We start from the raw sequence: 22,262 nt of genomic DNA on the forward strand, positions 1-22,262 counted from the left end.
CCACGGGCTGCCTCTGGAGGTTTGGCAGCTGACCAGTAACTATGTAGTGGAAGGTTGGGTTGTACAAAAAAACCTGAGCTTGGGTGCTCTGAAGATAGCCCCTCCCTTCCTTTCAAAGATTATCCACAGGAATGTAGCTCAGTGTTTCAGAATCCTCTCATGTTAGGGGTGCAATTAAGGAGTAAAATTCAGCACGGTGTATGCCAGGCCCTGGCTGGTGCTTTGCCGTCAGAGAATTCAAAGTGGACAGCTGGGCACCAGAAGTCTTGTGGGTGTGGCTAGACACACAGCTCACATGCTGTGGGAGTGCAGGGATTCTCCTGGTTCTGAGCAGAGGATGCTGGTCTCTGGGGAGTTGCTTTGGACAGATTTTGTGAGCTAAAGGAACATGTTTCCTTAGTAGCTGCACACAGCAAGCTTAGTGTGAGTTGGGCAGTGTTTCACTTGATTTTCACAGAAGGCGGCAGAATGAACTCCATTCAAACAACTGTGTCTATCAAGAGCTTCTCGCCCCATTAGTCTATCAGTGGCGAAGGGTTCCTTTCCAGCCCGCCTGGCACAGAGAGGCTACCTCTCAGCCTTGGCTTCCTGCAAGGCCAGAGCTCCAGCAGCAAAGGCCTGCTCCCGTCTCCGCCCCAGACCTGGAAAGGGGCAGGCCTGGATGACCTGGAACACCACGGTTTTGACCTTGAACTCACCCTTACTTGGCCTCCCAAGTGCTAAGATCTGTGTGACCATGCCTGACCAATCTTATGGCTTTTATGTTTGGTCTAGGCAACACTGGCCACATATGCCAAGGGGGTTTGATGTACCAAGCACCTGCTGGCCCTGCCTGGATATGGTGTCTGTAGGATAGAGAAGTGAGCAGGGGAGGGGGAGCTCCATGTCACTTTCTTTATTTGCCTGGTGTCTGTTGTAGTCCTTGGCGGAACTGGACAGACTTTGAGTGGAAGGGATGGGGTGAAGGGATGCGTGCCCTGCTCTCTGCGAAGCTCTTGACTTCTAGAAAATGTGCATCGTCTCTTCCCTCATTTTTATTGCCATACATTATTTCAGGACAAGATACAAAATTTAGACATTCTCGGGAAACTTTTAAGTAATGAGCATAAAATGCAACAGCATTGAAGTCCGATAATGAGCCGTAACAAACGGTGGGGCTGTCTGAATGTGGGAAAAGACGACTGATCTGCTTCCATGGGGGTCAGCGGTCCCCCCTTTCTCCCATATTCTTCACAGGGGAGCTCTGGTCCACAGCAGCATGAGCCTGTGGCAGTGGTGGCATCAGGGAGAGTCACGAAGGAGCCACTGAGCCTAGTGGCTCTTCACCGCAGATCCTATGGGGCTACCGTGTCTATTCTTTATTTACAGCTAGCCGTGGGTGGAAATTTATGCAGACACTGTTTGGGCAGCAGCTCAGATCCATTCCCGAGGAACTGTTGTATGGATCTGTAGGGAGGAGAAACAGATTTGGTCACCCCTCACCCTGGGCTCCCCAGCCCCAAGGCCTTGCCCCCTGCCAGAGACAGCTATGCATGAAAGCACCCCTGTTCTATGAGATCCTGGTACCCTGGCTGTCTTCTCAGTTGTGAGCCGCCATGCCTGGGGAGTCTGTCAACCTGTGCTAAGGAGCCGAGACTGGGGGACAGGCAGGTCCCTGTCACATGCTCTGCTGGTGATGAGAGGTCAGGGTGGCTTGGCCGGAACTCTGGCTCCATGGCCTGCTATATCAACCTTAATTCTTCACGTCAGTCCAGCTTGGTGCTCTTGATTCAGTGCAAACGGCTCAGGAGCCCTGCTCCATCTTTGTGGCATGATGCTGCCAGGCTCTTAGGAAGGAAAGGGCTGATCTGCCTTCTCTCTTGTCTTTTTTTGTTGTTGTTGTTCTGATTCTCATTGCTTTGGAACAATATGCTGCAGTTCTGGCTGCTGCTGGCTGCTTCCTCCTGTGGGCTCTGACTTACCAAGCTTCTAGGAGACTTAGATACTCGAAGAGATCTGACTTTCACAGTCCAGATTTCCAAGACAGAGACCCCTCCCACCCATGTCCTGGAGCTCACAGTTTGTAACTCCTCTTAAGTTATGACCGTCTCTGACATGATTAATGACTCAGAACTGCGTCTGCTACAGAGAAGCCCCCAGGCCTTCAGGCTACGAACCCGACAAACTCACTCACCTCCTCTAGACGGGGCGCCGGGCATACTTCCGGCGATGCATCTCATCCACTCGCTCCAGGTACCAAGTCCCTGGGAAGAGGTTGTTTGTGTCGCCGGGTGGTGAGAAGTTCACTGTGGGACACAGAAGAAGAAGCAGGACTTAGAAAGAGAGATGCAAGCATGCAGCAAAGAGCGGAGTAGTAGGAACGCCCACAGATGCAAGGGAAGCACTCCGGACTGAGCTGCCGGGGCTGTAAACCACCCCGAGAACACCATATGGAAGGTAGAATCATATAGAAGAGGGGCCAGAGGAGCCGCCATTTTGGGTCTGGTGCTTGAGGTCTGCATGGCTGTTAGAGACCGTCTGTGAAGATGGCTCAGCTGCTCAAGGTCTCGCCTCATAAGCACATCATAAAAATTGTGACCCTGACCCATCACATCCTGAAGGTCTGATGAATCCCCCAGTACAGTTCACTGATGTGCTGTCTGGGGTGAATCGCTCTCTTCTCTCTTCCTGTCCCCTTTCTTACCCTTGTGGAAGAATTGCTCCCTTTGGTTCATTATGTCTGTGAATTCCTCAGGGGACATGCGCCTCCGGGAGTCTAGACGTTTGGGCAGATCTGACACACTAGACACCAGCTGCTCCAGAGGGGAACCTGGGAAGCAGAAGCAATATTAAAACGTCCTGTTGTCATCGTCGCTGGTGCTAATAAGCAGCCGGGGTCTGGGGGTTGACCCCCTCCCCATGGTGCTTAGGTGCCTGGTTTTGGTCACAGCAGTCAACACCACAGGCAGCTGACACTGGCTGTTTCAGGGCCATCAGCTTCTCTTTAGGCGGCCAGCCCATTCCTCAGGACCTGTTGCCTTGTCTACCAGGCTTCCTTGTGTCTACTCTGCCGTGGAGGAAGTGCTTGCATGCATTTCACCTTATACAGGACTTTTCTTTGCTCTTAATCCCAGTTTAGCTCGGTTAAGACAGCAGCCTCAGCTGGGGTGAAGCGCAGGGTGGGGCACGGTTTCGGGAGTACCTGCTACAAGATGAGACTCACCTGGAGAGGCATCCTTGGCCACTCGGAAAGAAAAGAAACTCGCTGCTAAGCCTGAGCCGTAGGAGAAGGCACCAATCCTGGAGCCAGCCAATTCTTGGGCAGAGTGTCTGCAAGTGAAAAAAAAAATCCACATCAGCATTGTATTCTGCTTTTCATATAAAGCTTCTGTGTGTCAGCCTTATCTCACCACTGCCCACCTCACGCAGCTAGAAGGATGCTCCACGTGCCCTGCACAAAGAGGGACCTTTGGTGGAATCCAGATGTGGGAACAAGAAGAAGCTTTGCCAAAATGAGAGCGGCCACAGCCCAGAGCGTGAAGGCAGAACTGTGAGGGCAGAAGCTTCCAGGTGTAGCAGATTAGACCAGTGGACTAACCCTTAGGGCTCCCAAACTACAATGGTTCAGCGTGTATGTGTGTGTGTGTGTGTGTGTATGTGTGTGTGTGTTGTGGATCTATATATCTACCCACTGGGATCACAAATTAACTGCAATCGTTTGGCTGTGTGTGTGTGTGTGTGTGTGTGTGTGTGTGTGTGTGTGTGTGTGTGTACCTACCTACCTATGTAGCCCAGGCTGACCTTGATCTCTACGGTCCCCCTCCCCAGGTCTCCACAGTTCTGGGAGTACAGGCATTTGCTAGCACACATTCCTATGACTCAGTTTTCTGAGCATCCCCCATCAGTAATTTGATCAAGTTCACCTCTAGGTATCTTTTCTATATAATATGCAGTGTTCCCTTATAAACACTGCAAAACAGGAAAAATCAGTACAGGTAACAGCCTTTGAGCGCTTTCTGAGCATCATAATGTTTTAAGGCAATTTTCATGAACACTGGAAAGCATTCCATAGTCGTTCATCCTCCGTACTTTGACCAGCTGTTAATCTCTGTGTTGCTCACTAGCCACAGCCAAAAGAGGCAGGGACGAGAGCTGTACTAATATATGAGCATATGGATAGGTATTTAGAAGAGTGTTCCATACCATGTCTATTTAGCAAAGGAATCGTAGGTTCTCATGTAGGGCCTAGGACCTACCCAGTCATGGATTCTTGGACAGGCTTACAATACCAGGCATGAGTTCCCTCCTACGGAGCTGACCTCAAATCCAATTAGAAAGCTGTTGGTTATTCCAATAACATTTGTGTCACTATGGCACTGATGGGAATACATCTGTATCTCACACACACACCCCTCAAGGACAATCACAAAAGAGGAAAAAGATTGTGAGATCCAGAAGTCAGGTTAGACTGCAGCAAAATCGTGCCTCCTGGACATGTCAGGGCCTTTGCACTCATGAACACGCTGCAACTCTGGCTGCCTGCATACGGCCAAGCCCATCACAATTCCTGCATGGGTAGAGACGGCTCATGCTGCCTCATCCTAACTGCAGAGCTGTTGGTAGCTGATGGCTGCTGAGGGAGGAGAGTCGGTTTCTTCAGGGTGTGGCCCTTGGTAGGTTGCTTATGCTCCAGCGGATGAGCCTATACCCATACGATATAGGAAGCACTAACTGGATTCAGTGAGTTATATAAAAATAAAATAAGGGGTAGTTAAGTGGTGGTCCAGGAGGAGTTGCAGTATGTGATGGAGGGTGGATACAATCTAAGTACATTTTATACTGTAAGAAATTACCAAAGGATAAAAAGGAACTGTGGAAAGCAGCCATTGTTACACAGATATTTCACAGGTAAAAGAAGCAAGGCTCATACAGGTCCAGGAAGTTAGTTTTCAAGACAAGTGGTAAACAGGCTAGAACCAGTTATGGGGTCTGAAGCCAGCCTCCAATCCACCATGCTGTATTAAGTATAGAGATTTTAAATTGGTGAGATAAAGATACGCCCACAAATTCTATTTTCTTCCTGCCTGGGTATATCTGGCACATTCCCCAGTATACACATGTTCTCTCTGGAGAAGTTCAACACAGCTAGCAAACTTGCCCCCAACCACCTCTGGGACAAGTTGTAACCTTTCATTTTATCCTCTTACTTCCCCTTTATTGTAAAAGTCTATCTCTCAACAAACCAAATGTTTCAATGGAAAGGAGCAAGCATTGGTTGGGCTATCAGCTTACAAATGGGAAACAGCAGGTGGGAGGGGCAGTACTCACTGGGAGAGAAGGGAGGCCAGGCACCCGTAGAGGGACGAGGTGTACATGTTCCCATTGTTCGTGGACAGGTAAAGCGAGGCCTTGGTTTTCTTGTTGAATATGTCCAGGGAGGCCTTCAAAATCGCCTTGTCTACCTCCTTGTTGGTGTAGGTTTCTTCCAGTTTTAGACCCCTGTGAGGCAGAGCAAGATGTCACATGAGAGTTGACAAGAGAAGAAGGCCAGGAACATGGAGGCGAGAAAGCTCTGGGGTGCATGGTTTTTATTACAAACTGAAACGTCTGTAGACCTCAAAGTCACATTCCTGTTGACTGAGACCGCATTCACACACACTTCATTGTGGCATCTATGCACACTTCCATAGTCTGTTAGAAAACTAGAAACCAAATCCATAACCACACACCCTGCTTGGCTTTCGTTCTTTCTTTTTATCTTCTTCTCCTCACCTAATACACGGAGAGCCCTGCACAGCTGCCCCATCCCTTCCCTCTATTGAAAGAAAGGCTTAGCATCGTTTCTGCTTTGTGAAGGACTGCCGGCTGCTTCTCACGGAGGGAAGTCCACATCCGAGGTGCGAGGGAGCCTCCTCACTCACACTTCCCAAGCCTTCCACTTAAAGAAGACCCACCTGAAGGCCTCCAGCCCCTTGTATAAGTTGTTCTGTGTGTTACCACTGGATGAAAGGAAGTCATTGAACATCAGCCGAGCCAGGGATTTCTGGACCATCTTGCAAAAGGGCGTGTGGAAGATCATATATTGCACGTCGTCGAGGGTGAAAGGCTGGTTATTTCCAGCTAGAAAAGAAGGTGGAGAGGTGAGAGGCCGTGTGACAATGAGCTACGTAGATCCTCCCTCCCGGATGTGCCAATGCCCAGAGGCTCAGCTTCCTGAAGAAATGGGTTCCACTCCTAGCATGTGAGGCTCTCTCATTCATTCCTCTACACATTGTCTCACTCGTCCCACAGGCCTTACAAAGTGCTCCCCCCAGGGAAAGATAAAGGAAGACTCTCGGCCATGAGTAGCAGCCCCGCTTTCTGCCCTCCCAGCCCCGTACCTTTCTTCCACTGGTTCTGAATTTTCTTGCGGTAGGCTGCGTAGCACCGATCCAAGGCCCGCATGTAGCACTGGATGGAAAGCTTCCCATCCACCAGTGGATATTCTGAGGCCAAGTTTGGTTTGTAGAAGTCATAGACGTTCTCCATGTGGGTTCCCCTCAGCCCTGGAAAGGCACAGACGGTTTCAGAGACCGCCTCTCACACAGGCCGCCTCAAGCAGAAAGGATGGGTGAGACCAGTGAGGAAAGAGACGCCTGGCTTTGTTCTGTCGTCTATGCCAGAATTCTCCAAGCCTGACTTTATGGCTGAATGTCGTCTTTCACCGCTAGTTTTACCATGGATCCCTACGGTTCCGAATCCGCATTTGGCAGGCCCACTCCATACACTGTCCGCCCCCCCTCCCAGGCATGATGAAACCACAGATTCTGGCTTCTCTCTCTCCCCCCTTAAGCAGCTGCTCCCCAGGCCAGACTTTGAGAGGAGAGCCACCACCATCTCCCGGGCCTGAGGAGTGCACGCGACAGTTTGGGATTAGGATCTATGACGTGAATGTACCACCGTACCACCTGCAGCCTCTTGGGAATGTTAATTACGAACCTTGCTCCAGCACAAGAGGAGCCTTGGGCCCAATCAGCATCGCCACAGCTCCAGCGCCACCTGTCGGCCGGGCGTTACCATTTGGGTAGACCGCAATATCACCACAGACCACCAGGGCATAGCGACCTGCAAAAACAGACCTTCAGACATCACTGCCAAACCTGGAGTAGAGGTCAGCTGTGTGCCGAGCACAGTTTTGTATTCTGGAAATAAATGGAACCAGACCTTAAAAAAAAAAGATAAAATAGTACACATAAACTCTAGTAAAACCCACAATCCATTTGTATTTGAAATATAAATTCAGTGCTCAATGCCCCTACAGTCTCACTATGGAATCCTAACTCACTCAGAATTATATATATAAATTACATTTAAAACTTTTTTATGCTTTTTTTTTTTGGTTTTTCAAGACTGGGTTTCTCTGTGTAACAGTTCTGGCACTCTATTTGTAGACCAGGCTGGCCTCAAGCTCACAGTGATCCACCTGCCTCTGCCTCCCAAGCGCTGGGATTAAAGGTGTGAGCGACCACCTCCAGACTTTCCATGTAGTTTTTAAGTGAATGCATGCTCGCATGCATACAAGAAGACAGAACAAAAACCATGTGGGAGTCAGAGAAAAACTTGTGCAAGTCAGGCCTAGCTACATTGGTGCTGGCGGAGGAACGCAGGTCATGAGGCTTGGTGGCAAGCCCCTTTACCCACCGAACCATATTGCTGGTCCCCAGGATTATTTATTTTTTTCAAAATTTTGTTTCTATTTTTAGAGTTTAAGCTTTATTTTTTAGATTTATTTAGTCTATGTGTATAAGTCTTTTGCCTGCATGCATGTGTCTGCACTGCGTGTGTGTCTGGTCCCCATAGAGGTCAGAAGAAGTGGTTGAACACTCTGAAACTGTGGTTACGGGTAGCTGTGAGCCTCCATGCGGGAATGGGGAACTGAACCCAGGTCCTCTGCAATAACAAGCGCTCTTAACTGCCGAGCCATTCGTTCTCCATACCTGTTTGGAGTGTTTTTGAGACATGGACTCATTGCATCCAGGTTGGATCAAATTCAAAGATCCTCCTGCATCGGGAAGTGGCTGATGACAAATTAGAGCCACCATGTCTGGTCAGGATTCCTTTTCCAAAGTCGCTTAAATCTCTGTTGATTGGCACTTGTGGGGACAGTTTAGGTTTGTACCAACCAACTTAGAGCACCTACATATTCATGTGTCTGCTAAACCATAGAAGGACAAGGCATCAGGAGGGAGGAGGCTAAGCTAACATATCTGAAGACACGGCCTCCTAAGAAACTTATTTGGAGTGTTCAACTAATGCCGTGGTTCTCGACCTGTGGGTTGTGCCCCCTTTGTGAACGAATGATCCTTTCACAGGGGTCACCTAAGACCATTGGAAAACACAGATATTTACATTATGATTCATAACAGCATAGCAAAATTACAGTTATAAAATAGCAACAAAAATTATCATGTTGGAGTCATTACAACATGAGGAACTGTATTAAAGGGTCACAGCCGTAGGAAGGTTGAGAACTACCGACCTAGGGGATGTGGAATTTGAAACTCAAACCCTGTTCTGACTGACTCCTAAGCCATATTAATCAGACCCTCTCCCCAGGCACTGCTGTGGGTGGAGCCAAGCCTTTGAGCATGCTAGGCAAGCAAGCACTCTCCCACTGAGTCACAACCTAGCCACGGCCTCCTCAAAGAAGGAAGAAACCGAGGCCCACAGAACTTAAGATATTAAACTGTAGGATGAAGTTTTGAGGACCAGGAGGCCAACTCACATTCCTTCAAGTCCCAGGGCCTCCTCTCACTACTTGTAACAACCCTAAGAGAAAGTATTAGGGTTTTCCCTCACACTGTACATGTGGGCCACTGGAGAATAAAATAACATTTTTGTATGTATCTATTTTTTTCATTCTCAATATGAAAATTTCAAAAGCTATAGAAAAGCACTTACATATCATTAAGGAAAAGACCTTTAAATTTAACCATAAAAGCCAAATCTCTAGGGAGAGACAAAATCAAAAGACAAACCAAAGAGTATTTACAATATGTATAACCAAGAAAAAAAATCTATTTCCCTTCATTACAAAAGTCTCATTTAAAAAAGACAAGCTGTGTAACAGAAAAATGACCTAAAATATTCACACAGCCTGGAAGAAAGTCTTTACCAGCTAAGCTCCAGACAGTAGGCCACTATCAAGAATTTACCAAAAAAAAAAATACCGAAATTAAATACCAAGGAAATTAAGCCCAGTCCACAACTGAGCACATAAATGGAATAGACACTTTTCAAAAAGGTGAAAAAGGAGTACAAGTGGCCACTTGTTGTTTCAAGTGTTCGATATTCCTAGCCATCAGGTCGGCTTTGAGATGCCCCCTTAGCACCCCAGTCATAATGCCCATCGTCAATAAATCTACCAGTAAATGCTGGAGACATCGCGGAGAGAGAGGAACACTTATTCAGTATTGGCGGGGCTTCAATGAATACAGCTGCTGTGGGAATAAGTTTGGAGATTTCTCAAAAAGTAAAGACAAAACTAGCATATCACCTAACTGTTCTGCTCCTGACCGTATACCCAGAGAACCCCACACCCTTCCACAGAGGTATCTACACCCCAATTCTCTGTGGCAAAGAAGAGGAATCATCCTAATTGTCCTCAAGAGCTGAGTCTGGATAAAGGAAATTTTTATATATAAAATAGGACATTATTCAGCCTAAAAAGAAAAACAAAATCACGTTTGCATGAAAACGGATGGACTTAAAATGTATAATAATAAGAAAGGCCACGCAATTTCAGGAAGAAAAAGACACGTTTTTGTTTGATTGGAAGTGTCATCCCCAACCCCTGGCATCAATAAATCCAATCTGGAATAAATCCAAGTCTGGAATGTTTGGGTGAAAAGTTTCATCCCTAGCCCCTCCCCTGGGAGTTGCCTCAGTCCAAGAAAGCCTGCCAAAGGGTGACCCCCTGCCAAAGTTGCTCCCAGAGTTGCTCAAGACCACTTCCACAGGGTATTTAAACTGTCCCCACAGAGAACTAGCACGCGGTTTCCCAGTCTTCCTTCCCCATCTCCTCTCTGGGGCTGGAATGCCAACCCAGAAGCGCTGGCATCCATTAAACCTGGGCTTTTTCTAATTTGGTTTGATTTAGTCTGATTTGGATTATTGCACTGGTGGAGAGGTTTATCGGGATGCAAACCTTTTCAGGTTTTCTCTCAGATGTGGAATTTAGTTAATAAGATTGGTCTATATGCAAACAAATGTGCAAAAAGATTCACAGCATACAAAACGATTGTTCTGCAGCAGATGAAGAAGGACTGAAGGCAGGTGCTGGTCATGAGTTACAAAGCAAATTCTTCTTTTAGTTCTAATTCTCTCGTGGAGTTTCTGGTTTTAGTGGTGGATACATGCATAAACATACTTTCAGCTGTGGAAGTATAAAATCTACAGAGTCTGTTCCGAGTGGCTCTTCTAACTATAGAGAACTCCATCGAGTTGAATAGCCTTTGAGTCTGGTTCATTTCAGTGTGTGCCTTTTAATGCCAACGTTTTTTTTTAATGATTAAGTTCTTCAAAAATCTATTTTCCTTCCTTTATAAAAGTCACACCAAAAGGAAATAAAGGGACAACTCGATAGAGTTCTCTCCTTCCACCTCGTGGAGCCTGGGGCTAACTCAGATCACCAGGCTTGGCAGTGAGCACCCTCACCTAAAGAGTCGTCTTGCCAGCCCCCTCATATTTATACAGCTCATTCTCTTTTCGCTCGCCCAGCTTTAACTTGGGATCCAGGATCCAAGCTCCAGTCCTCGTGCTTCCCCTGAAAGCAAGTACTTTAACCATTGAGCCCTCTCTGCAGTCCTGGTCTCTTTACTTAAAGCAAAGAATATTGGGCTGTATATTTCCTAGGATCCGTCGCCACATCAGGACCTTAAAATTAATTTTGTAATTAGTATTCACTTTATTTTTCCCTGCTTTTTGGCCTAGTTTCGAACTCAGTAACTCCGGAGACCGCCAAGGCCCCTCACACCCCAGTCAGTACTTCATTCAGTCCTTCCCTCAGCCCTGAAAGGCAGAAAGGCAAACAAGAGCTTGGAGGCTCTGGGAGGTTAATGTGTAGGTTTGACTAAGAATGACCCTATAGGTCCATGTATTTGCATGCTTGGTCACCAGGGAGTGGCACTATTTGAAAGAATTAGGAAATATGACCTTTTGGGAGGAGAGAGTCTTTGGGGGTGAACTTTGAGGTTACAAAAGCTCCAGCTAAGCCCCAAGTCTCTTTCTTGCCTATAGATCTGGATGAAGAACTCTCAGCTAAACTCCAGCACCATGTCTGTTTGCATGCTGCCGTGCTTCCTGCCGTGATGGCAATGAGCTAAAATCTCTGAAACTCAGACGCGAGACAAGCAACTGAAACAGTAAGACACGGATCATTTCTATGATCTGGTGCAGGACTCACGCCACGGGATAATGCACAGAATAAATGAACCGCCGCATGAACATCTACCTGGTTGTTCTCACTGTTTTTGTTGGGCAATAGCAGCAGCTGTAGAAATAAATTGCCTTTCCCTTCCTTCCCAGGATAAAGCCCTCTGGAGAGCTAACAAGCAGAACATAGCGTTCAGCCTCTACTCTAAGAACCCGACTTCTGTAAAGTCCCAGAAACACATACCATCCCAGTAGCTGGACTCCATCCAGTTGGCAGCATTGAAAAGGGAGGCAGTACCACCATAGCAGGCGTTGGTGGTATCTATGCCTTCGATGTCAGTGTTGCCTGAATCCTGGAAGAGTTCCATGAGCACTGTCTTCACAGCCTTGGACTTGTCAATGATGGTCTCCGTGCCCACTTCCAGGCGGCCCACAGCATCCCACGGCAGCTTCGTGCGCTCCATCAGTCTCTGCACCACTGTCAGACACAGGGAGTTGATGTCCTCCTGGACCGAGCAGAAGCCCATTCGGGTCTGGCCCAAGCCCACTGTGTACTTCCCTGCTTCCACATTGTTGAACTTCTCCAGGTCAGTCTGGTCCACGTATTGGGCTGGAAAGTAGACCTCCAGGGCAAGGATGCCCACGTCTTTCGGCCAAGTGTCTGTTTTGGCCAGGGGAGCAGGAGGGATTGTGAAAAACCTGTAGTTAAAATAACAGCTGTAAATCCACTAATGGCCTTTTGACAGTTGCCACGAAAGCAATGGAGTAATTATTTCATTCATGTTTTGGTATGTTTTAAAGCTGTGTTAGCAAGGGAGTGAAAATTTAGTAGTTGTATCTGTTGACTTGACCCTTTCATCCTTTAACTCATCCTAAATCCTAATCACATTCCACGCTAGTTATGTGATGGCTCTTTGAATGGCAGTCTAGACTCCCAGAGTGTCACATCAGTGTTGATGATCAAGTCCTTAGGATCTGGGATTGCCTAGGAGACAAGCCTCCATCTTTGAGAGTAGGTTAGCTTTTGGGCCTGCCTATGAGGGATTATCTTGATGGTTTAATTGAGATGGGAAGGCCCACTATAGTAACCCACATGTGACTCAGTTTCCATCTGGAGTCTATTTCTGACGTATAAGTCATTGAGTTCAAGCTTGCTTGTTTCACTCTCCTTGAGAACTGTAAAAAACGTTTTGATTAAGCCCATGGGAAAGAGCATTTTGCCCATAAAAAGGAACACATTATCTAACAAGACACAGGCTGGTAAGTGCCAGCCCAAGGCACGTCCAGATAAAAAACTGCATGAGCTTTCTCTAAGGACAGCGCGCAGGGGTGGGGGTGACTGTACCGCTCTTTGTTCTGCCTTCTGCCTTTACCTGGTGTAAGAGCAAGTTCTAAAATAAACTCTGGGCTGGTTGGTATTTATCAAACCGACCTCCCAAATCTATGTTTTCTGTCTCAATTTCTTTCAATCTGCCATTTCCTCATCCTCACACCACTTCCATGTACCCTAGCTGCCTTTGTTGGAGCAGGCTCCAACAGCCCACCCTGGAGGAGTGTGGCACTTTACCCTGGGTTGGGTCCTAGGCTGTATGAAGAGGAAGAAGCAAGCTGAGCGTAACTACTCTGTGTCCTCTGACTCCGGACTGTCTCAAGCTCCTGTCACTGTGACCTCCCCAACATGGTAAACAGAACCCTAAAACTGTGAACCAAAATAACTGCTTCCTCCCTTAAGTTGCTTCTGTTAGGATATCCTGTCATAGCAAAAGGAAGAGTAACAAATACAAAAGCCTTTATACCTTTTCTCTGCTTATTATTTTAACTTCTAAGAGCTTGTTTTGTTTTGTTTACATGTGTGTCTTTTGTTGTTGTTTTGGATTTGAGATTTGTGAGTCAGGGTCTCTCATTTTACCCCAGGCAGGCTAGTTTTTCTGGATTCTCCTGATTCTCCTAGGTATTGGGATTGCAGGGGTGGTGGTTTGAATAAGAATTGCCCCCATAGGCTCATATATTTGAACGCTTGGTCATAGGGAGTGGCAGTTATTATGTTCTTCAGCTCGGAGAATAGTAATAACTGTCATAAAAATACAACTGAGCAGGCAAAAGAGACAGCTTCTGAGCATAAAGAAGGCATGCTTTTTAACAATTAATCCAATGAAAAAAAGAAGAGATGAAAATGCATGAAGGAAGCCCATGAGACTTAGCAAAGCACAGCTGAGTTAAGACAGGCCTGGCAAAGTGGCTCAGCAAGTAGGGACACTTGCTGTCCACCCAGTGACCTGAATTCAAGACCTAGGATCTACATAGTGGAAGGAGAGAAACAACTCCTTCAGACTGTCCTCTAATCTCCACACACTGCTGCACAGACACAGCCATAGCATACACATATACATGTGTACGCACATAGTAAATAAATAAATAGAAAAGTGTAAGATAGAGATTCCAAAAACAACAAAAGAAATAACTCAAGTTATATATAAAGAACTGTCCATTAGATCAACAGCAGATTTCTCAGCAGATACCATGCAGGATTGTAGAGAATGGGGTGATCTATTCAAAGTTCTGAAAGAAAAGAACTGCCAACCAAGAATATTATATACAGCAAAGCTATTCTTCAGAGATGAAGAAATGAAGTCTTAGCAAGATTAGAAAAAGCAGGGAATTCATCACTGACCAATAACTTCTAAAAGAATGTTTATGGAAATTCTATACTAAGGTGACAGAAAATGACCACACTATGAAGACATCTGAAAATGTAGAACACAATAGCAGAGTGGATATATGTAAAAGGAGAAAGCGAAATCTATCAGAATAGAAAACAATCAAACCACATTGATGAACAGGAAAAGGAAGGAGCACAGGCCATACAAATGACCAGCAAAACATGTATAAAAAAAAATAAAAGACACTCCAATATCCCATCTAAAAGATATAAATTGGCTTTGGACTACAACCAAGTCCTATTGATACACTCTCTACAGTAAACTTATTACTACTGAAGATACACATAAACCAATAGTGACAGGATGGAAGAGATACATAAAAAGAACCCCCAATGCAAACAGGAGTACTTATGCTCATGTCAGATAAGATAGACTGTACATAAAGTCTATAGGAAGAGATGAAGAAGGTTGCTGTCTAATAATAAATGGACAGCAAGAGGAATAAATAGATAAGAATTAAATAATAGATAAAGTCAGCAAGAGGAAATACTTGTAAATACATATACATTCAGTGCAGGGGCGTGGATTCCATAAAGCAAGACTTCAGATAGAACTGGAAAAACAGATCCTAATCTATAACTGGGGATTTTACCACCACCACTTTCATCAATAGATAAGATAGATCATTGAGACAGACAGTCAACAAAGGAACAATAGAGTTCACCTGGGCTGTAGACCAAGCGAATGAAACACGTTGGCAGCACATTCCACCAACAGCTGCTGTTTCTGGACAACAATCTCAATGCAGGTGAAACTGTTACATTCCAAAGCCCACGAGACACAGCAAAACCAACCCTTGGAAGGAAGCATATGGCAACATGTCTGTGCCAAACAAACAGATTACGAATAAACAACTTAATGATGCAATGCAATAAACAACTTAATGTGCAATACAAGGAACAAGAAAAGTAAGAACCAACTCAAACGTACGAGAAGGAAAGAAATAACAAGCAGCAGAGCAGAAATAAACAAACTAGAAAATAAAGCAATGAAAGGAACAATGAAATAGTAGTCCTTGAAATAATAAATCACCCTGATAGGCCGTTAGCTTAATTAATCAATTAATTAAGCATGTTGAGTACAGGAGCAGCACTGGGGCCCATGATCCAGTTAGTCTAGTTAATCAGAAAGCTCCATGTTCAGGGAATGATGCTGTCTCCAAAACTGAAATGGAGAGTGTGGAAGACACCCAGTGGTGACCTCTGACCTCTTTATAAGGTACGTGCGAGTGGGTGCGTGCATGCACATGCACACACACATGTGTTCACACATGTACATGTGAGCATTTAAACTCACACACTCACAAATGTTTAAAAAAGAAAAAAGAATACTCCTACTATATATATGTGTATATATATATATATATATATATATATATATATATATATATATATATATGTATGAACAAAGGTGTTAGGTGTTAGGAGACTTGACTTCAAAAGGTACAAACCTGGGCATTGAAGTGCACATCCACCATCCAAGTACATGGGCAGCTGAGACAGGAGGTTGTGTGTAGGAACCCAGCCTAGGCTACAGAGCAAGGTCCAGGTCGGCCAGTTCTTATATAGCAGAACCCTTCTCAAACAAAGCAACAACCACACACTACAAAGATATAATAGCTCAAACTACACAGCCCTGAAATAAAAACAGACACATAGACCAACAGAGCAGAGTAAAGAACTCAGAATCAATAAACCCACACTTTCCTAGCCAGCTGAGTTTTTGCCAAGGTGTCAAGAATACACCTTGAAGAAATGAGCTTCTCCATGAGTGCTGCTGAGAAAACGAGCTATCCACCCACAGTAGAACTGAGCCCTGACTTTCTCCATACAAAAATAAATTGAAAACGGGTGAGAGTCCTGAATCATAAATCTACTGGAAGGAAATGCAGGACACATGCTAATCTAGGTGGGTAAAGATTCGTCTTGTTTTGATTTGATTTGTTTGAGACGTGATTTCACTATGGAGCCTGGACTGGAGTCACTAGGTTGCTTAGATCAAACTCAAATTCATAATCCTTCCCTTCCCTTTCCCTGCTTTTATATTACTGACCTATCTATTTATTTACGTATTGACTTATGTACGTGTGTGGGCATCAAAGGGCAACTGTGAGTGTCCTCTCCTTCCTCAATGTGGGCTTTGGGAATGGAACTCAGGTCATCAGACCTATCAGCTTTACCTGCCAAGCCATCTCACTAGTCCTTCAAATACTTTTTAAGAACCCCTGTCCCGAAGCAAGGCAAATGTGATTATTTAAAATGGAACATGCTTCTGAACAGCACAAGGAACGATATGAGACTAAAGACAACCTCCTATGGGAGGGAATCCTTGCAATCTGTTCATTTGAAGGGTGCAACTCTCGGGACATACCAGGGACTGAAACAACCTGACAACAAAAATCCAATTATTTCTGTTTTTAAATAGGCCAACACCTGAGTCACATTTTTCGAGAGAATGTACAGCTAGAAAACAGGTGCAAACACACGCAACATCACACCTCAGCAAGGAGATGCGGAGCAAAGGTCCAAGATGGAGCCTCGCCACAGTGAAAATGGCTCTATAAGGAAATGAGCAGCCAATGCAGGGAAGGCTGCAGAGAAAGGAAACTCTCAGGGCTGGCGAGATGGCTCGGTGGGTGGGGGAAGGTGCCTTTCTGCCTCTCCCGTGAAGACAGGCTGTGCTCAGTCTCGGCAGTAACCCACAGGCCAACCCCTGGGAGTTGCCTTCGGACCTCCACATGTGTGCCATGGTACACACACCTTATCGCGTGTCTTATACGCACACACAATTTTTTTTAAAGAAAAACCTTTCATACAGAGATGATGGGAGTGTGAATTGATACAGCCACACAGAAACTGTACAGTTTTACAACCAAAACCCAGAAGAGAACTACCACCTGATCCAAGAATCTTAATACCAGGTACATATCCAAAGAAACTGAACTGAACAAACATCTTGCATGTCACACACAATAGACACTTGCACGCTTATTGCATAACTATTGACCAGAACCACAATAGAGAATCCTTTGTGCTGTCCGCTGACAGATGAACGTGCGCACAAACATATATGCATGCTGGAATATGATTTAGCCATGAAGATTAAATTCTGCTGCTGCAGTGACATGGATGGGACATACATTTGGCAGAGAAAGTCAAATAGTGCATGTTCTTGCTCACAGGTGGTAGCTAAGACACCAGCCTCAAAGCAGTAGAGACTAGAACACTGATACAAAAGCCTGGGGCAGGGTAAGAAAAGGAGAGGCAGGGAGAGCATGGCTGCCGTGCACAGGGGTGCAGCTGCATGGGAGAAATAAGTTTCAGTTTTTGTTTTGATTTATTCCATGGTGCTGGGACATAAATATGGGACATTTGAGGCAAACTCACCGAGCCACATCCTCACCCAGAAGTAACTTTCTTTTTTTAAAATAATTTATGTATTTGTATTTTATGTGCATTGGTGTTTTGCCTATATATATGTCTGTATGAGGGTATTGAAGCCACTGGAACTGGAACTGAAGTTACAGGCAGCTGTGAGCTGCCATGTGGATGCTGGGAATTGTAGCCTGAGCGTCTGGAAGAGCAGCCAGTGCTCTTAACCACTGAACCATCTCTCCAATCCCAGAAGTAACTTTGAATGCCTTATGATACAAGCAGGATCATTATGATTGACAGTAATTAATTATTTCAAAGTAGTAAGTAGGGAAGATTTTGAATGCTCACAACATAAAGAGATAGTAAAAGTCTCTAAAGATAAATAAGTCAATGGCCCTGATCTGGTCATTGCAAGATTGTGTGTGTGTGTGTGTGTGTGTGTGTGTGTGTGTGTGTGTGTGTGTGTATGTGTGTGTGTGTGTGTGTATGTGTGCGCACATGAACGCTTAAATGTCACACCATCCCTGTAAGTATGAACAGTTATTGTGTGCCTATTAAAAATAGTACACCCAACTACCTGTAGACAGGCGCAATCCTTTTCTGAGGTCGGCTCTGTTACCGTCTCCATCCATTCGAGCTGTTGTGATCCTGATGTTTTATTTTCACATATGGTAAAAGCTCTTGGAATAATCTAGAAACCTTGACGGTCTTTACAGTGTACCTCTCTCGCTGTCCTCCTCTCTCCTCTCTTCTACCACACATGAACACACAGATCCTTTTCCCACTTGTTGCTGTGTTTGTTTTGTTTTGAGACAAAGTCTCACCACATAGCCCAAGCTGGCCTTGAACTCATGACCTTCTTACCTCAGCCTCTGGAGTGCTGAGGTTGCAAATGTGGGCCAGTACACCCAGGTCATTTTCCTACTTGTAAAGGAAGTTTTTCCCTAACTTCCAGTCTGTCTGTTTTCTTCTGATTGGGACTTTTCAGTATTCATCAGACACTCCCCATTCAGAGCTGACTCACCAGAGACTAAGGCAGACACCCTTTGTGCCCACAGAGGGACAGGCATTTTATAGCTCCTTGTGGAGTGGAGCAGGCCAACCCGTGGGAGCACTGAGGATCAAAAGTGCAATTTAAATGGAGATCAGAGAGAATGGGGGTGGGGGGTCAGTTGAAGAGGGAGGAGAGATTTTTTTTTTCTTTCCTGTGTCCTTCCTCTGGTGAAAGTGTGCAGTTTCCCTTCTGAGCTGCAAGCGCCCTTCCTACAGGATCTAAAGCCAGTGCCCTTCTTCACTATAAACTCTAGTGAAGTGATTCCCCAGTGTTAGGAATACTGTCTAGTTGTCACCTTGGGCACCTGGCTTACAAAGCTTTCTCTGTACCACAGAGGCTCTGACTCTTATTGAGTGCTCCTCCCTACCTGCACCTCTGTGGTCCCCAAATTCTCCCACAAGGAGTCACTTTTAAGGACTCCAGTGAGACAAAAGAGCATCCTACGGTCAAGAGATACCAAAGCAGAGCGATTCCCCTCATTGGTCTCTGACAGGAAGAGGGCAGGAGCTAACTTAATTATTTGGTGCCCTCCAAATAACTGGAGTTTGAACTTTCAAATATTTATGGGGGAGCGTCCCCAGGACCAAGAGCTAATGGTTAGCTAGTGTTTGGAGCTGCCAGCGTGGCTACTTTCCCTTCAGGTTCGTGTCTCTTTTCTGCCTTATCTGGGCCGACTGCCTCCCTCGCTTCTCATAGAGACAGGATCCAGGGAGAAGTTCAGAGAACCAGGAACTCTCCTTATCTTCTTGGAAGAGGTTTTTCTGGACGTGGATTTCAGGGCCTTGGAGATTAAAGTACTGCACAAAGGCTTCCAGGAGCATCCAGGCACTTGGTTAAGAGTCCCCATCCTGTGCTTTCTCCAAGGATGATAACTGCATTGAATTTAAAGTTGCTTGTTCTTGCTGCCTAACAAAGAATCCGCACCAAGCTCTAATTCACTTCATCCTTCCTGCTTCCCTGTGGGTTCACAGCTAACTATCCCATGCTCGGCACCCATGGTCGGCATCCATGGTCAGCACCCATTGTGCAGAGAAGGGTGGTGTTGTGTGAAGGCGTTACACAGAGAAAAGGACATGGCAGGAAGGAGCATGGCTGTAGTTCAGTTGCCAAGACTCGAGGGGGATGAGGACCATGAAAGGGATACAGGAAATATCATGTAGGGCAAGGGAAGCAGAGATTCTCTGGAGAGGCAAAATAAGAAAAGCTTCATGGAAGAAGCTAAATCTGAGGTCAACCTTGTTTCCTTTGTTTACGTTTTTCAAATGTTGTGTGTGTGTGTGGGGGGGGTGTTACATGTGCCACAGCACATGTGTGACCGTCCAAAGACAAATTTCGGGAGTTTGTTCTCTTCTTCTGCCATGAACATTCCGGGGACTGAACTTAAGTCCTCTGATTTGGCACCTTTACCCGAGGAGCCACCTCACCAGCCCCCAAGGTCAGTGACAGATGAGTGGCGTTTTGTCAGTGAAGGACTGGAGGGGGTGAAAGGGCAGTGGCCACAGTGGGGCTGTGTGAGCAGGCCAGGAAGCCTTCACAGAGGAGGGTGTGTAGGGGTTATGAGTGAGAAACATGAAGACCTGGGCGTTTAATATCAGGGCAGGGAAGCGGATGCTGGGGGTGGCGATTATTCTGGGGTGGACTTAAAACCGATGCTGGTTGGATTAGAGGTGAGCTACAGCAAAGATGACCTACAAAGGCATTAGTAGTTCAGGCAGCCAGCACTGGGGTTAACCATGAGGCCACCAAAAGGGAAATGTGAACAAGGATTCCAGAGCATGAACCAAGGAAGCCACAGAGCGTTGATGAGGAAGGAGGCTTGGGTAGTGGTCCACTGTTGCTTCGGGAAAGTCTGTGCCAGGTGTGGTGGCTGGTGGCACACACCTATAATCCCAGTGCTCTGGAGGCACGGGAAGATGGATCTGCATGAGTTCAAGACCAGCCTCTTCTACATATTGAGTTCTAGATCAGTCAAGGTTTACATAGTGAGTTTTTAGGTCAGTCAAGGCCACATAGAGAGATCCTTTCTCAAAAAGTGGGGGGGGGCATGAAATGATCACCCTTGTTCAGACCTGAAATTAGTAAATCATGTCTACCACTTCCTCATGCAGAAACAAGCTAGATTCTGAACTGGAATGTTCTATTGAAATCCAGTAGTTTTGCAAAGGGTGGGAGAGTGGAGATGATGGCGGAGTCATAAAGAAAAGAAAAAAGGTGAAGGGCATTGTCTGTCCCCTCTCCTCCACACCTATACCAGGCTTCCTGGAGAGCAGGCAAGGGAAGACACAAGAGCAAAGGGCTTTCCCAAATATTTCGTGTTCATGAGTGTAAGTAAAGGGAAGCCTTGGGACTAGGATCTCAGTGGGCAGTGAGCAAAGGAGAAAATAATACAGGGGCAGCTGGGAACCCAAAGCACGAAGCGCAGCTGTATCCCGTTAGTTCTGGGCAACCACAAGTACTTGGACCAGACTAAAGGGTGTTTACAAAGAATCGAGGCATGAGTGTTCTTGCATAAGGACATGCACCCCCCCACACACACACACCCACCTTCTATATTTCATCTCATAAAACTGAAGCATGGAGAAACACAGCTTCCTCTTTTTGGTACGTTTTAGGTTGCTGCCCTGAGCTAAAGTGAGCAGTTGAATTAAGGTTGCAGCTGTGGGATCTGGTTGCAGTTGGGAGATCCGGTTGCAGCCGCGGGATCCCTGTGCAGCTGGCAGAGGAAAGGATGCTGTTTTTCCTAAACAACCTGCATCAGAGACTTTGGTTTGGATACTTCCAGCTCAACCGCTGGCAAGCGCTGTCTAGTACAGAGGCAACAGCGCTCATTTGAAGCCAACTTGTGTGTTTAGGGCTCAGTGCAAGCCTCACCAGCTTTTGCCCGGGATTCTAGTGACTTTTCTCCGACAGGTCCTCTGCCTGCTTGTCTGACCCTCAACGCAGGCGACTCACCTCTGCTGGGCTGCTGAGAGCGGGTGAGCAGGTGTGAGCGAAGCTTCCTGCAACACTCTTCTCACTTGGAGGACCCTCCTGGCTGGAGCCAAAAGCCGCTGCATCGCTTGGGTATCAGCAGAGAGCCAGCAGCAGTCCGGGGACCTTGGGAGAGATGCCCAGCACTTGTGGTCTGGGCTTTATAAGTCTCCAGGACTCCAGCCTCCGGAAGCTCCGCCTCAGCTTATCGAGGCCTCTGCCTGCTTCGGGAAAACTGGGCCAAAGGTCTCAGAACCAAGTCAAAGGAAAACATCATCTCTAACATGTACATAGCTGCCCTGCTCCTGGCTGCTTTCTGGCTGACTGGCTCTGAGGCGTCCTTGGTAATCAGCTTTATATTTGCCCAGCCATGGAAACACATGGAAGCGTGATCCTAACTAACAGTCACCCCAACTGTCCCCGCCCCCCGCATCTGCCCCTCACTCCCCTGCTGAGTGACTTTTTTCTTTTCTTTCTTTTTTTTTTTTTTTTTGAGTCCTGTTCTTCCTAAGTAGTCCAGGCTGGCCTTGAACTATAAATCAGTCTTCCTTCCTCAGCCTCCCACAAGTGCTGTGATTACAGGTAAAATCTTTTAATACCGGCCTTTCCAGCAGCTGAGAGTAGGTGTTGTCTCACATATGAGGGGCTGGCTGGCTTTGATCCGTGGAGCCGGCTATTTTCTTCTTATCTTTACTGCTTATCATATCGTATTACATATCGCCACATGCTCACACAGTTCTACATGGTTGTCAA

The 22,262-nt window shown here is 46.2% G+C and overlaps 1 protein-coding gene across 1 annotated transcript; it reads right to left on the reverse strand.

Annotated features, from left to right (window-relative positions):
- Positions 1-1,010: 1,010 nt before the first annotated feature.
- Positions 1,011-21,657, reverse strand: Hmgcs2 (3-hydroxy-3-methylglutaryl-CoA synthase 2). The gene is made up of 10 exons (XM_075981807.1): positions 21,492-21,657; positions 11,636-12,090; positions 6,958-7,083; positions 6,360-6,524; positions 5,934-6,099; positions 5,308-5,478; positions 3,203-3,309; positions 2,684-2,809; positions 2,174-2,285; positions 1,011-1,446 (listed from the first exon to the last, which is right to left on the reverse strand). The coding sequence occupies exons 1-9, from the start codon at positions 21,593-21,595 to the stop codon at positions 2,179-2,181; spliced, it is 1,527 nt and encodes a 508-aa protein (XP_075837922.1). The 5' UTR covers positions 21,596-21,657; the 3' UTR covers positions 1,011-1,446; positions 2,174-2,178.
- Between the last annotated feature and the right edge of the window lie 605 nt (positions 21,658-22,262).

Source organism: Microtus pennsylvanicus, chromosome 7, assembly GCF_037038515.1.
Source record: "Microtus pennsylvanicus isolate mMicPen1 chromosome 7, mMicPen1.hap1, whole genome shotgun sequence".
NCBI lineage: Eukaryota > Metazoa > Chordata > Mammalia > Rodentia > Cricetidae > Microtus > Microtus pennsylvanicus.